The sequence below is a fragment of the Diadema antillarum genome, unplaced genomic scaffold (assembly GCF_040938485.1).
Source record: "Diadema antillarum isolate AM-2024a unplaced genomic scaffold, OU_Dant_1.0 scf00000019, whole genome shotgun sequence".
Taxonomy (NCBI): domain Eukaryota; kingdom Metazoa; phylum Echinodermata; class Echinoidea; order Diadematoida; family Diadematidae; genus Diadema; species Diadema antillarum.
Window position 1 is genome coordinate 2,956,017 of NW_027270908.1, and position 18,020 is coordinate 2,974,036.

At 39.6% G+C, this 18,020-nt stretch overlaps 1 protein-coding gene across 1 annotated transcript in view; it reads left to right on the forward strand.

The window, feature by feature from the left end:
* Nucleotides 1-253: 253 nt before the first annotated feature.
* The window catches only part of LOC139728648 (uncharacterized), a 29,772-nt gene continuing 12,005 nt past the window's right edge, over nucleotides 254-18,020 (forward strand). Inside the window, exons 1-7 of the mRNA XM_071639589.1 lie at nucleotides 254-348; nucleotides 1,844-1,945; nucleotides 3,004-3,280; nucleotides 10,451-10,911; nucleotides 13,382-13,506; nucleotides 14,627-14,911; nucleotides 15,339-16,588. Of these exons, the coding sequence (XP_071495690.1) occupies nucleotides 259-348; nucleotides 1,844-1,945; nucleotides 3,004-3,280; nucleotides 10,451-10,911; nucleotides 13,382-13,506; nucleotides 14,627-14,911; nucleotides 15,339-16,588 (2,590 nt within the window). The 5' untranslated portion in view covers nucleotides 254-258. The remainder of the gene's footprint in view (nucleotides 349-1,843; nucleotides 1,946-3,003; nucleotides 3,281-10,450; nucleotides 10,912-13,381; nucleotides 13,507-14,626; nucleotides 14,912-15,338; nucleotides 16,589-18,020) is intronic.

An 18,020-nucleotide genomic window follows, 5' to 3' on the forward strand; every position in this document is an offset into this window, starting at 1 on the left:
GAGAAGAGGGTCTTGAAAATGACAACTAGTGTCCAGGGTGTGCACTTCGGTGGACTCCGTACATTCCGTATCACTTCCTGCTCAGAACGCGCGCACCTTTCAGATATTTAATACAGAAAACAGTCGACACACTGCCAGTGCCAGCCGGGAATTTCTGATCCTGTCGCTGTACATGATGCATGCATTACGGTGGGTCTACTCGCAGCTCGTTGGACATCACATAGGATCTTTTGAGAACTTGCGAATTCTGTACCCGAAATGGCGGACAGACGACGTCGGAGAAGACTCAGACTGGATGACAGTGAGACTGTTGAGGGAGCAGACAATGAGTCAAATAGTTCTGGTGATGTAAGTATAAACAGCAGTGTATCTCCATGGTCCCTCAAACTATATATTTCGCGTGATTAAGTAGAGCGAAATTAATTAATATCGTCGGTCGAAGGACCAGCCCAACGCAACGTTCGCATTCACGGATTCAGTGTGCAGGGACTAGGGAGTACGCCATGCATACTGTGCGTGGTACGTATATCCACTCAATTGCAGATCGTGGAGCAGTCTTTTTGGTTGTAACGAGCTAGTAACGAGCCTGTAACGAGTATTTAACGATAACGCATTCATAGAGAACGAACATAGCGTCTTCCATGTCCTGGCATGCTTCTTGACTAGTACACCTACATGTAGCTGTAGTTAACAGTCTTCTTCTTCTTGATTTACTGTCCAACACCCCTTCAGACAGAGTTCAGTAGGGGCCAACGGGACAGGGGGTGCTCTGGTGTTTATTGCGCGGAGAGAGACATGTGGGATCTAACGACCACTCGCGATAGTTCCTAGTGTGTAACGTTAGACCATAGAAACCCTAGTTGCTTTGCTCCTGGATGTACTGTAGGATTGCTGCTTTGAAGGAGTCTTTGTTAATGATGTCGGTAACTGTCAATGGGAGTGTGTTCCAGTCTGTGATCGTTCTTGGGATGAACGAGTATTTATAGCAGTTTTTGTTTGTGGCGATTGGGATGAAACTTGTAACGTTAACAGTTAACTGCTAGATGATTATTTCCGGAGAACCCTTCGGACCGGACGCAGGGGTTTTTGAACAGGGATGGATACGCGACCCGCAAGCACTTCACGGAATGTGGTAATGCGACCTACTCTGCGTCGATGTTTCAGCAGTTCGCAGCCCAGCTCACGCTTCATGTTTGCTACACTACTGTGCCTAGAGTAGTTACGTCTAACTAACAAATCGCGCTGCTCTGTTCTGCACAGCTTCCAGCCTGTCTATCATACTCTGACACTGCTGAGTGTGGGGGTCCCAGACTGTTGAACAGTAATATAATAATGGTCTTACTTGGGTCTAATACCGTAATATACGTCAAATTTTTTATTCTGTTGTTACAGTCATGAAGGTTTCGCCTTAGAAATCCTACAATTCTGTTTGCTTTAGCACATGTTCTGTCGACGTGCGCATTCCAAGACAAATCTGATGATATATCAACCCCCAAGTATCTATGACACTTTGTCTCTGTTAATGTGCTGTTGTTTAGTGAATACTGGTATTTGCATGTATGATGTGCAAGACATGACTTTTCTGAGCATTGAAATCCATCTCCGTTGTCAAGACATCCATTCTTAATCCTGCTAGGCTAGGTAGAGTGAAAGACTCGTCAGGTCTAGGGCCTACATGTACATGTGCTGTAGATCTATGACATGTGAATAATGGGTAGATTCTGTTTATGTAATGATAGACTCTCTATCAGAGCAAAACCATCTTTCGTTGTGTACATTCTCATGTAAGATTGTACTATAGGAGTTCACTTTGACAATTATCCGATGTTTTTCCTCCCTGTAGGAGAGTGACACCATCCTAGACAAAGATGAGGAGTCTGACTATGAGAGTGCTGAAGAGGGAGGACAAAATGCTGCTGAAGTCAATACTGCGCAAAATACAGAGGTAATGAGTGCATAGTACAGAGCTGCTAAAATCCCTGATTCTGAAGGAGGGCCCCTGTAAGCTTGAAGGATGTTGTAGTTTAAACTATGATCTCTTTCTCTGTGTCCTGACGTATGCAAGGTGTTGGATTATTTGCTCCATTTGGGATGCATGTAAGACATAATAGTATCGTCTTGATTGCTCCATGGAACCTTTCAGATTTTGATGAAGTGTGTAAACATAGAGTGCTTAACCCCCATCCCCAAAACAATACAACAGCAACAACAACAACAGCAGCAGCAGCAACAACAACATCAAAAACAAAAACAATGAGTAAATAGATGTGCAAAGAGTGTCACAAGTTTACTGTACGTATGTCTTCATAAACATAATTGTGTTCTCCCTACAAATTTCCTGTTCAAATTCTTGTAGACTTTTTTGAAGAGCTCGCTTTTAGCATCACTTGGATATAGTTCATGTAACATGGTCCACCATAGCCTGGCCAGTGTGGACATGGTGTATTAAAACTAAAAGAAGATTCAAGAATGGTTATTACTTTCGCTGTCAATGTCACCAATCTTCTGTTAGGGAGAGAGCTGTAAAAGTTCCATCTCAGGGCTTGAGGAGAGTAGAGGCAAACACATGGTGACGATAATGATGACAACGACAGTCATAATGAGGATGTTCATGATGATGGTGATTGATGATGATAATGTTGATGATACTTGTGATGATGATGATGATGATGATGAAAAGTGTCAAATGAGATGGACCCAACCCAAATTTGTTTGCAAGCTTTCACAACCTTTGCAAAATGTCACATTCGTGACTTTCCGTTTATGAACACAAGAGAAATCGGATGCAGTCATTGGCAGTGCCCCAGATATAATGCTGTGGTCGTTGTTTTGTACAATGTGGTCATCGAAAGAGCAGCATCCACAGATTGATTGTGAAAAAAAATAACTAAAAGCAGTAGTACATTTGCAAGTTTGAATTGTACCCATGCTGATGAGGTTAATGGACGAATGGCGATTGCATCTGTGAGCTCATCTATCTGATGTTCCTTTTGTTGACAGCAGGACTTACCAAGCACTTCTAATGGAGCCAACGATACTGGCCAAGGGGGTGGATCGGCTGAACAAGAATCAACATCTCCACCTGTTTTGTCTTCCACCTTAAATGCGCCTGCCACTGAGGCGTCAGCTGACGCCACTGCGGTAGAGGCAGACTCTTCCCAGCCCATGGCAGAGGAGGAGGTCGATGACCCGAAGAGATCGGAATCAGAAGTCAGAGAGGTCTGTGAGAATGAGGAAGTGCCTGCACCGACACCAGCAAGCACCATTCCTGATTCCCCAGGTAATGTAAAAATGAAGTACTATATACGCTGTTATTTTTGCGAGGGTTCGATTTTCGCGAACCACTGTTGGATTGTGAATTCAACAACATGCAAAAATGTGGCCATGTCCTAAAGTAATAGTGCACTTGTTTTATAGGCACGGTGTCAATTTGCAAAAACAACATCTCGAGAAAGTGTCTGTGACCTCATTCGAGAAAATATCTGTGTGTGAAAATAACAGCTTTAATATACAATAGCAGCCACACTATTACTTAATGTTGTGAATGCTGGACTTCTACTGAATGTTCCATGGATGCGAGTGGTTTTGAAATGGGCCCAGAATGTACATTTTAAAGTTTGGGTCACAGTTGGGAACTGACAAAGTGATTCTTTCTTTTTAAAATCTCCCTCCATTTTATTTCATTCTATTATAACCCTTAATGGCGTCTTCAGGCTGTGTAAAGGGATTAGGGTTAGGGAAGGGGCCCCTTATGTTGGAAAAATGGACTTCTGTGTATTACCAGGCTTGATATTCTGCTATATCACCAACACAATGGTGTGTGGAACTAAAAAGATCCTTTTATCTACACACCTTTAGTGACTATTTTCATTTGATTAACCTTTGGTTTTTCGAGGACAAATCTCCCAGTCAGTCAATATTTGACTGATAAAATTATGAAAAGCATTCAAGTGTCCATTTAAGTGAGTGACCCATGACCATTCCCAAAGCAAAATGGTGACATCAGACCTTTATCTTTCACTCAATTTAAGCATAATTGTATGCTTGTGTGTGATAATTTCAGTTATCTCAGTGTGTCATCTGGTCAGTGATACATCTGTGGAATGTGAAACACAGAGTGTGGAGACTTGAATTCATTCACAGCCCCTGATATCAAAAGAGAGTATACTTAGTGATAATACAGTGTATGTGAACTATTTTGTGAATGTTGATATTGCTTTTATTATTTTGTGAGTAGAGCACAGAGAGACCCCACTTTCAGAAAGGTTGGGAGAGCCAATAGATTTTTTTTTTTTTAAATTATGTTCCGGACATCATTTAACTTTCAGACCATTACAAAGACACACAGACATATTATCCATGAATGCCTCATATCATGTGGAAATGATTGGGTCAAAAGGCAAACTGATACAATGTCCCTCATAAAGCAAATTTAGAATGATATTTCATACTGTAAGTGATGTTGTTAATATTACCAGGAATGTGTGAAGATGGCTAGATTAATTACTAGTATGCCTGAAATATTCAATGAATGATCTCTTATTTATTTCCTAGACCCTTTTGCAGCGGAGCAAGAATTTTACATGTTGATACTAACTTAAATTCTAAATACCCAATGTCATGTGTTGTTGCACTTGAGAAAAATGTAGAAGACATCCAAGAGAGGATTGGTGCTTTGGATTCCCTCCTAATGTTTACTTTAAGTATTTATTGGTTGATATACACTGGCAATTATCAGCCTATTCTGACCACACACACAAAAAAAATTCCTTGTAATCACCTTTATGAATCATAATTGCAATTGTGTTTCAAGTTACCGACTTTTCAGATGATCAAATGTAAAAAACAGCCCCCTCAGACCACAGAAAAATCTTTGGTGTAATCATGTGTAGGAATCACGTTTGTAATCTTGGTTTGAGTTTTAGAGGTAGGAGTTTCCTAACCTGTCAATCAACTTCGCAAAGCGTGCGTTAGCTAGTGCAGTGTAGGCAGATGGCATTATATTTTGCGCTGTCTGTGGGCGAGAGTAAATGTAGGGTTGTATTAGGCTCCACCTCAATCACGATGTTGCCCAAGGTTAAGCCTTTCAGATGGGAAATGTGCTCCATGTATTGAACAAATAAAGATTTAAAAACACCTCCAGACCTCAATTTGCAAAATGGAATTCTAGAATCATGATTGCAATGATTTTCTTTCAGAAGCAAGAAATACTGTATATGGTCAGTTTTACGGTAAAGGGTGTAACTTTCAATTTTTAGCCTTTTGACCCACCCTGAACACATAGATTTACAGATCTCAAAGATTTTTTCCCATGTGAGTCACCTTATGAGTAGCCACCTTGGGTAGCATAATCAGGTCCAGGTATTGATGCGTTTTGTTTTGACAGTCACATATGTACCTAAAAATGACTATTTTGTTGCATTGAAATTTATATAACATTTTTGAAATGTTAATAATTTTCTACAGCAACTGCAGAGATCTGATTTTTTATGTTAAATGCATAGTTGTATGGTCAATTGAAATGACCAAATTAGTTTGGTTTGTATCTGGCCCTTTGTTTTAGAATACTATGACTTCAAATTTGAGGTTTCGGAGGCTTCATTTTCCGTTAACAATTGTTTACAAACTTTGATGGACAGTAATGATCAGTGGATGTGTTTTGGTTACTTTCTTTTATGCTGAAAATAGTAAGGTACAGCTAAACTTTAGACTTACATCAAAGTTTACTTGATTCTAGGGCTATTTGAAATTTTGTGATAATTTTATTCCATCAAGTGAAATTTCCGTTAGCAGTTTTGAAGCCTCCGAAACAAAGTGTTTAGTCAAATAATATGAATATAGATAAGAGAAGCGACCTAATCTATATGTCAAAATGTAGGATATGGGGCCCTAACCTAACAGACCAAAAATAGTTAAGATCCGCCAAACTCTCTGAAAACAGGAGACAATACAAATTTTCCGTTAACACGTGAAGCCTCCGAGACACATTGAAGCCTCCGAAACAGCAAAAACATCTAATTTGACATTTCTGATAAATTCTTTGAGTGTCTGCCCCAAGTTATGCCATGAAATCATCAACAGACATGGACAGACAACAAAAATAATAAAAACATTATGATACTGCAATAATTTTTTGAACTAATACACTTTATAGAGAAAAAGTGGTTTCGGAGGCTTCAAAAGGATGTTAACACTGCATTTTTGTGATTTTCTCTGGACAAAATCAAATTAGATTTGTTGTTCACCCACCCAATGATCGCTTATGACATATATACAGATATTTAATCACATTCAGTTTTCTGGCGGCTTTGTTTAATCACCAATATAGATTTACTATACGATTTACCTATTTTTCTTAAACAGTGCAGACGTGTCACATATAACTCACCTTTTATTCAGCAATAAAATATTGGCTGATGAGGATGTTGCCCCACAAATATGTTTAAACAGTGTATATCAACCAAAAAAGACACAATTTACCCATCACTTTCTACATAACATACATGATTTTCATAAAAACATACGGCATACGAAATTAATTTTCCAGATGTTTCGGAGGCTTCATTTTATGTTAACAGCATGTAAATGGAATGTTTTGATTACAATTTTGTAATTCTAAGTCTATCAAATAACTGTTTGGACTGAATGAGACTTAATGATTCCTCAAGCAAGGTGTAGATAGTTGTTTAAATGTATGAAAAGCATTTATTTTGTAGGTTTCCTTTTGAAACAATGGAACAGGCTAGATATTGTGAGTAATGAAAGTGACTTCCAGCTTGCGTGCATGCCCACATCATGCAACAGTAGTGTAACAAAGCAAGTAGTTGTGGATAAATCAATGTTCTTAAGTTGGATAACTCATTTTTACTCTTGAGAGAAGTTTAAGTGTTGTGACCAATATTTGTATCACTCTTTTGACTGGTTAGACTTTGTTAATGAAGACCAAACAATTACTTGGTTATTTAGTGTTAAATACACTTTTTTTTAAAAGAACTGAACACTATTCCTGTCCTGAAGATTCAAGGACTTTAATAGATGGTTATTCAAGAGGGAAGCATGTCCCACTTAACTAAGAAATATATTACTTTTGAATTTAAGGTTGTATCTTTTATGCATGATCAAGAGCAAATGGCGGAATATACTTTTTGGATTTTTACACTTTAGACTCACTATCATCTGAGTGTAATACATGTACATTGTAGTTTCGAAACACAATCTTTTACATTTATGTCCATTTATAACCCATTGACAAATCCATTCCATTGTTACTCACATGGCATTTGTTTTTGCCATACTAAAATCTTGACTTTTTCAGCTTTCCATTTCTTAACAAGTTCTTTGGCTTTCATTTCCAATACTTATTTGGAGGAAAGTAATTAATCAATAAATTTGTGATTATCATTTCTGTGGTATGACTTGGATCACAGGGTACTGTTTTGGAATTTTGACATTTGATTACTTCATTCAGACAAGTTTTCATGTCAGTCTGTATGTCAGATTTGATGCATGCTAGGTGCAACACAATCTTGATACTATACCCTATTTTCCACACTTTATTATGCTGGCAGTGACCACTTGACCATTTTTGATTAAACAAAATGTAACTTGTGTTACGAAACATCTCTTCGCAAACATGTGTGAGACTCTATGACATGTTTGCGGATGTAGTTCTCAGTGCAGTAAATGGACAGTAATGGCTGGGATAGGATTGTTTATTAATGACATATATATAGACCTCTACTTAGCCTGTTGCCATGGAGTACATGTATATGTAGCTTACATGGGTGGGTGACTGGAGAAGTTATGTTCATGAAGAACAATATTGAAAATGATTGAAATCTTTATAATCTGTTTAGTCCTGGCTTTTCTGGAAAAAGTTACAAGCCCCTAACTATTTTTAAATTCAAAGGGTTAAAACTGTAGTCTGTGGGTTTATATACTATTTAAAACAAACTTGTGGGTTTCTAACAAACTTAGATATTTAAACACATTTGCTGCTTTTTAATTTTTTGCTAAAAAGGTTGTCATTTTTAGAAACAGTAAAAGTTCTGTTAGCAATTCCTCAATGCCTACCTTCAAAAACAGGCCTCCTAGCTGTCACAGGAGTCACACAAACTGGAATTTTATAAAATAACTATAAAAAAGAAGCCTATGAAGAATTGAAAAAAAAAATTAAATGATATGAAACAGGGGTGACTTGTATACCACAGAAAGAAAAGTAAAGTAAGAAAAGAAAGTAAAATTCTAACTATCATTTATAGGGAACTATACATTTGGTGAATTTTTTTTTTTTAATTCAAATTCATACACTGTCATGGGTAGGGTATGTACATTTACATCTTTTCAACAGGCGATTCAAAAAGATGAATGGGATCGTGACCATTTCAATTTCTATTGAGCTCCATGATAATATCACCAATATATTGATTATTCCAACTCCATTTTGATGATGACAGTTTGATGATGACCCTTACATGGAATGGCTGATCAGTGTTTAAGATTGCTGTTCAATGACCATGATCACTGCATTTGATAGCTATAGTAGGGGATATCAGGCATGGTCCATATGCAAAAGAATGTTTATAAGCCTTTTTTCCCCCTTTCTATATTTTACAATGCTATGTTGTAATCTAACCGTCATGCCATCACATAGTCTATTTTCTATCCCTTTCTCATCAACAGTTGAAATTGATTTCACATGTATATAATAAAACAATTATGATGGGTGGTTTATGTCAATATACATCCCACAAACTGCACTTATCAAGCAAGCAAACATAATCTTTGCATTAAGTCTATAGCTACAGTTCTAACTCATTGAAAGTAATTCTTACTGCATTATGATGAAAAGTTTGACAAATGCATACAGCTGTACATGTGTGTAGCCTAATCATGTTCTGCATTGCCAAAGTCATGGATATGCAAATACAGTGTATGTATACAACTGAGCATAAAGATTTAAATATTTTCTTTGTCTCTTAACATATATGTTGGAAAGTCTTTTTTCTGCATACAAATAAATACTATTTTACGTGTTACAACATTGTTAGTTATTTGGAAACAATCAGCTGCATTAACGTACTTCATATCACCTTAAAATGGACCATTTTTGCATGTTAATAGTCATGATGAAGCCTCCGAAACATGCATTGCTGCTAACTTTAAGCCGCAAAAAAAAAAAAGATGTTCCTAATCAGTGTACTTTTATTGCTACTGTTGCAGTTTCCTTTAGAATCATATTGCCTCATGTAATGTCATAAATTCGAACTGAGCATTGCTCAAAGTGTACACAGTTTGTTATTCACTTTTGTGGAGGCCAATTTCCTTATAATAAGTACAATTTGTATGAAGGGTAAACATTATGCACTGCCATAAAATGTTTATCTGTATACTGTTATTCACATTTTATTGATGCCCTGTTGTTATTCTCACATGTAGTGATAGTTGCTTACTGTAGTTTTATTATTTTACGTGAATACAGCACTAGAAGTTTGTGTTAGCAGTTTTGAAGCCTCCGAAACACACTAGTTTGTTAACTGAAGCCTCCGAAACTCACAAGTCTGAAAATTTCAACTTTGTCAAAAATAATCCAATTTCTTTGGGATTTGGGTTGATAAATGTTTGTTACCAAGAGATAATTTATGGCTATGTTTAGAGTGGCTCTTGCTTCTAGAACATTCTTTTAATTTAAAAATAGTTTGTCAAGTACCATTTTTACCTTGGAATTTGAAGTTCACATCCAAATAATTGCAAGAGCGAATATCTGTTGGGGGAAAAGTGTTTTGATATTTCAAATATATGTTCACAGCAAATGAAAAGTTGCATTACATCCACCATTTATCTTCATTTGGTTGCTGTGGGTGACCAAAACATTCTTGTTGTTTTTACCTAAATTTATCTAAAATTCCATAATAGTCACTTCATTTTTCATATTTAGCCTAAGAATTAAGCTCTGGAATGACAAAATATTGAAAATATAGACATTCCTATATAAAATAAAGGCAAAGATAGAAATGGAAACACAACTTTAATTTTTGACCCTTGCCACATGAAAGTTACACCCTTTACTGTGAAACTGACCATATGCCATATATTTTTAGCGAGTCTAAATTTGTGTGAATCAGGACTTCCCAACGATTTTGCCAGTGGTTGAATTTGCGAACGTGCAGTACTGTACTGAACAGAGAAATGTATAGCATGTACGTGTCCATCACATTCATATCATGATCAGAGTCATTATTTTCATGTGTCTTTAATTTTGCGAATAGCACCTGACTCGCGAAATTTGCGGAGATAAAAACCTTGTGAATTATTTGACGTATAGTATCTCGATTACAATGGTGATTCTTCTCATACAGATTATAATCATGATTACAAGAGAGATTGTTCTACCTGTTTAAAGGGAGACACGTGTTATTTACATCAATTTTTTAATATGTACTTTACACAGCAGAAGCGCAGGCTGAGACTGCAGTGTCTTCGACTGCTAATGGAGATGAGGTGGCTGACAAGATTGCGGAGAGTGATGATCGCCCAGAGGTGGATGTGGCAGATCAGAGAGAAGATGCTCAGGCGCCTGCTGCTGAAGAAGACCAAGAGACGGCAGTGCAGGAGGAGGTAGTGGAGGAGGATAGAATGAACAAAGAAGGGGAGGAAGGAGAAGTCTTGGTAGAAAAGGAGGAGCAGGAGGAGCAGGACTATGAAGAAGAGGTGCAGGTGGAGGAGGAGGAGTTGGAGGAAGAGATGGAAGATGAAAATGTTAAGGATGGTGAAGAGGATGTCCCAGAAGATGGCCCAGAGGATGGCCAAGAGGATGGCCGAGAGGATGGCCGAGAGGATGTCAATGGGGAGGAGAAGGAGGAAGAGGAGGATGGAGTACCAGATGAGGAGAGGCGCAGTGGGGATGGAGAGGTAAGTCATGACATGGTGATGGTGGCGAAAAAACAGAGGTGAGAAGCAGTCTTGAAGTAGACCAGGAAAGCTCTTTGTGTGGAGATGTGGAGATGAGATGATCAGTGAATATAATAGCCGCACTCACACTGGCAAAACTTCTTGAAGTTTAAGGTCTTATTTAGTTTAAGTTCTCAAAGTTTGGCCAGTCTGAACACAAACTTCCTGAAAACTTCTTGCGAAACCTTCTGCAAAACTTCATGCTAAAAATAGGGAAATTTTCTGAATCCTGCCATTCTTCACGAAAGTTTGTACAGTTTCAATGCTCGCAACTGAAACTTTGCAAAGTTTGTCATGTGACCAGTCCACTTTCTGTTTGCAGTGCCTCTGCAGAGGTGTATCCAGGATTTTTTCTGGGGGGGTCGTGATCACAATTTTTGGACCTTTACCTTTGCGAGGGAGCGGAGCGACCGAGCGGGGGGAGGATGTGGGAGGGGGGTGTCCCCCTCCCACGGTAGGGAGTTTTTGAATTTTATATCTTAAAATGGGGCCTTTTGGTGCATACAAAAGTGACTTTTTCGGCATACCGTACTTAGAAAAACCCATTTATGTTAAAATTGGTGATAAACCTGTGTTGGTCACTTACAAGTTTGTGTATCGGTAAGTTCAAAACTGTAAAATTTATTTTAAAAAAAGTTGCCGACTAGCTACACCTTCCCAGAGTACAATTTGCTGGAACACCACCTGGTCATTTTTTCCTGTTGTATATACATTGTAGGGTAAAAAGCCCTCAAAAAACAAAAATGTCTTTTACAAAAGGTGGACGTTTTGAAAATTGGGGGGGGGGGGGGGTCGTACGACCCTCCCGACCCCCCCCCCCCCCCCCCCCCCTGCATACACCCATGCTCTGAAGCTGTCAGAAGGTGTGCACTTTCTTCTTTGTTGCACATGCACAATAGTGACCCAAATTTAAGAACTTATCAAGAACTGAAACTTCGAGAAGTTCGGTGGCCAGTGTGTTCCGACAAGCAAACTTCACAATGTGTTCTTAAAGCTTTGCCAATGTTATTTAGAAATCATGAACCAAATTTCACACTAATTTGTTTGACTAGGACAGCAAAATAGTGCGTGACTAAAATTCCCAAAATTGTTGGGGAATTCCAACCAAGAATAGGGACCTTGTGCAGTTGAATAAGAAAAAAAGGTTAACAAATTATATGATTTTTTTTTTGTGTCCTCTCACAGAGCATTTCATTTATTTATTTATTTTTTATTTTTTGGCAGTTACATCTGATACACAACCTTTTTGTAGTTAACAATGCAACAGTCCCACATAGGAGCCAATGTAATATGGTAGTCATTTGGAGCATTTGGATATATTTCAGGCATCTTTGCCAATTGACTGACAAACTGCAATTAGATTCGAGTACAGTGCTGTACAGTCAGTAAACTAATAGTAAACACATCACCCAAACTGCATGAAAAAAATATGCTCATGTCAATATATGAGGTTTGCAGAGTACAATGTTTAAATAGTTCATCTCTACAGTGCCACATTTCATATGTGTGCTGTACCAGCTACAGTTCTTTCAGGATTGCACTCAAATATACTTTGGAGGTGCGTCATGGAAGAATCTAGGTACCTTTCAGTTGTGGTGACAGCGCCTTCACTGTTACAAATGTTATAGGTATTACTAAAAAACAAGAGGTTGATTTGATGTAATCCAGTAGAAGACAGCAGTAGGTTTTGGGGTGCTGCCCTCTTGATCTGTCCTATTTACAGGGTCAAAGGATACCCTGACCAGATTACAATTTGCAATGCAGTGTTAATCTTGGATGTTATTATTCAGTGGATTTTATTCAAATGTTGTTTGACATTGCAAGATTGATCAGCTAGGCTTCCATAATTTTGGTGATGCTGCCCCCTTTGTTCCTGCTGTTATAGTCTGCCAAATCACACTTCTTGTTTGAGTTCTACTGACCACATTCCCTGCTGGATATCATTGATAACTTGCTCTTGAGGTGTACTATGAGAAAATCTAGCTGCCCATCATTTTTGGTGACAGCCCTGCAGTGGTCTAACTCTCGGATCTCTGTTGAGTAATGTCCCAAGTCTTCCACTATGCTGATACAATGTTACCATATTAGGAGAATATTCATGTTGGTGGGGGGGGGGGGGGGTACATTTGTGTGGAACATGTCTTGTTATTATTTATTGTTGTTATCATCGATAAGTTCTGTAGCCTTGCTTGAGGGTGCAGACATATCAGATGTCTACAGGATCTGCTCTTGCTCTGACAGTGACCAGTCTTGTGATGACAAAGGTTGTAGGGTCACATTCAACCATCCTGAAACCAAGAAGGAGATTCTTTAAGCCGTTGAGGACGAATCCCAAGTATACTCGGGCAGGTGTCTATGGGAAATGTGTGTTGTAGCAAAATCAGTCCGTCTACAATGGGTTAAGTTTGATTTTTCATTCTGATGCCTGCAGGAAGCCCCTCAAGACCTGGATGACGATGAAGACAGAAAGAAGCCCCAGTTTGTCCCCAGGAAAGGACCTTTCTACATGCACGACAGCAGGATGTCTGATGATGAGGGAGAAAAAGAAGAGAAAAAGTGAGTATATATTGCGGGATGCTGAAAAATAAATTACTAGAGAAACTGATGTACAGTACTCTAATCACTTCTGTATTGTGTTAGGATAGATGATTTCAGTCAGAGAACAAATAAGAAAAGTCACATGCATTATGTGGTGTGTGCATGTGATCTGTTTTGGGTATTAAATCCAGATTTAATCTCAAGCTTTGGAAAGTGAAATTCTATTCAGAACTGATCTGGCCACTTCATCCATCTGAAATCAAGGATGTTCTCTGCCAAAGGAATATCACTGTTTTAGAAGTTTATCTTGCTTCGATTGTCACAGTGATTTGTGTACATTAAACTCTTTTGTACACTTGTTGGCATAAAGAGAAATCGGGTCTGCTTGTTCAAACCTTGCACAGTTGGCCAGTGAGTCAAAATTAGATAGAGCTCTCTGTGGGAAGTGGTTCTATTCGGGAAGTCGCATGACTGTATTACACTGAATTGTATGATGAATATCAGGCTTAATTGGAGAGTGGCAAAGGTTGGAGCCAAATGTTGTATCAACATTTAGCTAAACACTAGGAACTAAGCAGTTAAAACATTCATGGAATCAGTAGCAATCTTAACATTTTTCCCAGATAACTGAAACATGCATGATTATTAAATGTGTTTTTGTCACATCTGTCATAATAATTATGATAATGCATCAATGTATGATAATTTAGTTCATGGGGAATGGTAAACTTATCAGCATTATAAAGTAACTTTAGGTGTATCTTTGGAAATGAGCAGGCCTTTACCACTACCGAAACTGTGACATTGGTGCATTCATCAAAATATTTGCTCATAGCACCTAAGTCTTAGATATGTGCAAAACATTTCATTTAATTTGGAAGTAAACACTCTTTCAAAATATATTCCAAAGAGAAATATTGGTAAAAGAATTCTCTAGATTGTCATTGATCTACAGGATATGAAGAGTTTGTAAAGCCATAGTCACCCAGTACCCTTTTTGGCACTTTTTGACTTTGCCCTGTTCCACCACGGATTAGTGAGAGAGCAGAATAATGCTGACTTTGCCATGCCTGTGGAAGTGGCATCAATTTTCCTGTACCAAAAACTAATGGCGTCCTTATCCCTGCTTCTTCCGCAGACCTCATGAAAAGAAAAAGCTGTGGAACAATGAGGACAGGTGGCGGCACGATCGCTACGTTGAGGAGGACCAGGCGCCCAAGTCACGGCAGGAGATCCATGACATCTACGGCTTTGACATCAGGAGGGGGCTTGAGGAGGATGTACCATTGCCTAGGAGGGGGCTGGGCAGGGGGCGTGGCAGAGGAAGGGGGAGGGGCAGAGGGCGGGGCCGTGGAAGAGGTTACCGGAGGAGAGAGGAGGAGGAAGTTGAGAGAGAGGGCTTTGAGGAATCAAGACCTAGAAGGTTTGAAAACACTTTTTGATCATTTTTTCGATCTTATCACGCCTGTTTTTGTATTTCACACAGCAAAAGCAATAAGCATTCAAGCTGTTTTTTGTAACTGCCTGAAATCTCTCAAATTCTGTTGATCTGTTCTTAGTATTCAATAGGAAGCTTCATTAAAGGTGGATTCCATGATTCTTTTTATATGAATTCCACCTTGTTGCAAAATTGTAATTCAACAAAAACACCTTTATTGAGATGCCTGTTGGATGCTTAATTATGTAATTGACAAATTATATTAGTAGAACTCTCACAATTTCAATTTGTTAATTTCTGACTGATATCTAGCATCACATCCTGCATGCAAAACGACATCTCTCTGGTAAAATTAATGTTTTCTTTGAAGAGAAAACACTAATGCTAGTATTTGAACATTTTCCTCCCACAGACCAGTCTACAGCAGGAGGCAGGAGGCACCACCAAGGCAAGACTTTCGGGAGGAACAGGAGGAGGAGGAGTGGCCATCATTAGAAGAGACACAGAATCGACATGTGCCCAAGCGTGCAGTTCGGATGCAAGCACCGGCAAATTCCTGGGCAGATCAGCTTGAGCAGCAAGAGAGGAAAGAGAGGCCCATCCAGCAGGGAGGGCAGCAGGCCAGGGACGGCCCACATTTGCAGGAGAGATTCAATGATGCCCGGGAAGACGAGAACCAGAGGCCCAGGAGCAGAGGTAGGGGAGGAAGGCAAGGGTATCAGCAGGGCAGACACAGTCAGCGACGAGAGAACGACCGTTCAGATCCGCAGGAAGATCTGAACGATTACGAAAGGAAGTGGGGCTTCAAGGGCAGGGTTGATCAGCGACGTGGCGAGAGGATCGACGCGGGTGGTGCAAGCAGTGGAAAGACTGCCGAGGAGAGAGCGAACGATGCCTATCTGGAACGGCAGAACCGTAGGAATGAACGCAATCAGGGCAGTGTCCAAAGAACAGCTTTCAATCGGGATGACTATGAGCGTACTGGTCCACGAAACCCAGACGAGGCTAGTACTCGTCAGAGCCAGTCAAGACGCAATCAGCAACATGGTAACCGCGGCGATGGCCAGCGTTACAGGGACAATTACAATGTCTCCCAAGATAGGGATGCGAACAGAGAGCACAAGAGGCAGTGGGTGAATAGAAGTTATAACAAACCAGAAGTGGGTTCAGGAGACTATGCACAACAAGATAGAAGTTGGGTTGACAAACGCGATTCCCAGAAAGGCTATCAGAGAACTACCCCTACCAACCAAGGTAGGCAAGACTCAAACTCACAAAGAACAATGCGGCAGTCTCCTGCGCCCGCCGAGTGGCCGCCATCCCACAGTGATGGGGTCGGTGACGCTCCAGCGCAAAACAGCAGGGAGCCGGCGGGCAACAGAGACCATGACGAGCAGCAGCCCAGGCGCCAGCGGGAGAGCAAGGCGTACTCCCGGGATCGTCGGCAGCGGGCGGGACGGCAGGAGGCGCGGGAGGGCCAAGAGGAAAACACCCACACCCAGGAGGTGGACGAGAAGGAGATGGAGGGTCTGAAGGAGCTGGTGAGGGAGCTCAAGGCTAACATCAAGGAGGGGGAGAACGCCTCCAGTTGGGCTCACTCCGACTACGACGTCCAGTCCAAGATCGAGATGAGGCCTGTCATTGAACCTGTTGGCGTGGAAGGTAGGGAAAACTTTGTTTCTTGTCCTCAAAGTGATTAACATACAACAACAATGCCTTTTCAATCTTTAAGATTGTCTTTGAAATTTGTAATGGCTAATTTAAAAAAAAAATGTGAATTGTGTTGATTTTGTGCTGTTCAATGATGCTGAATAATTTTTGAGACACTCGCAATGCACAAGAGTTTTGAAAATTGTGCTGTCATTTTTCAGAGCTTTGAACAAAGATCACCATGTAATAGTAATCTGTCTCTGAAGTGATTTGGCCCCATTGAGATGGCGGAAAAGTCTCTTTTGTAATCATAATCTATCATCTCTATATCAGGAATCATGATCGTAGTGGAGATAATTCTTGCATTTGAGAGCAAATTGTAATTATCATGATTCTAGAACCTTGAAAGTGCAATTAGCAAATCGAGTTCTGAAGGTTTTATTGCATCTTGATTTGTTTGATTTGTGGAGCCTCCTGTCTGTAAGGCTTTTTAAACCTCCAAAACGTGGTTGAGGAGACCTCTGCTCAAAGACTGCAGAATGTAATGTAACCTGCCTGCCCTGCACTGGCTAGTGCACATTTTGCGAGTTTGATTTTATACAGGTCAGGAAGCTTGTAACTCCAAAACTCAAATCAAGATTCCAATCATGATTAATGAACATGATTACAAGAGATATTTTCTTGTCTGAAAGAGCTTCACTTTTAATATTTAAGGGCTGTAACTCAGAACATGATTGCAGTTATGATTCATAGTGATAATTACAAGAGAGATTTTCTTTCATCTGACAGTTACCTTATTCCAAACACTACAACTGTGTTTTGGAAAAAAGTATGGTAATCTGGCCACTCAAAGATCTTCATGTTTCTCAAAGCGGTCAAACAAGCATTCTCAAATGTGAATTGTCGTGAATTCAAAGGTCTCTTTAGCTAGTGGAGAGGGGGTAGGGGATGGGAACATACAATAACTACCAATACCTGATCAAAGCCTGACCTTTGTGTGTGAACAGCCATGAGGTATAGTTTTGAATTAGCTCTGTGGACAATCTGTAGTCTGATTGGATTTAATCACGTTTGAAGCAGGAACGCATCTTTCAGAGAGTATGCCGGAGCATTCATTAAATTAATGCTGTAAGCACTTCATGGTGCTTTATAAAGGGGAAAACATATTAACCCGTTTGAGACTAGTCCTGAGTATACTCAGGCAGGTATCGATGGGAGATGCGTGTTAAAGCAAAATCAAATCGACCTCAATGGGTTAATGAGCTGTTTGTGACTTCTGACATTTTCTTGTTGTATTGAGTACATTCTCATTTTATCACACATGAAAACACAGTATATAAAAGGAATGGGCATGCAAAGTTATCTTGTTACATCAGGTATCTCGCTATATCTGACCTTGCTGTAACAAAGTTTCATGTACACACAAAGCATCCAAGTGTCTTCT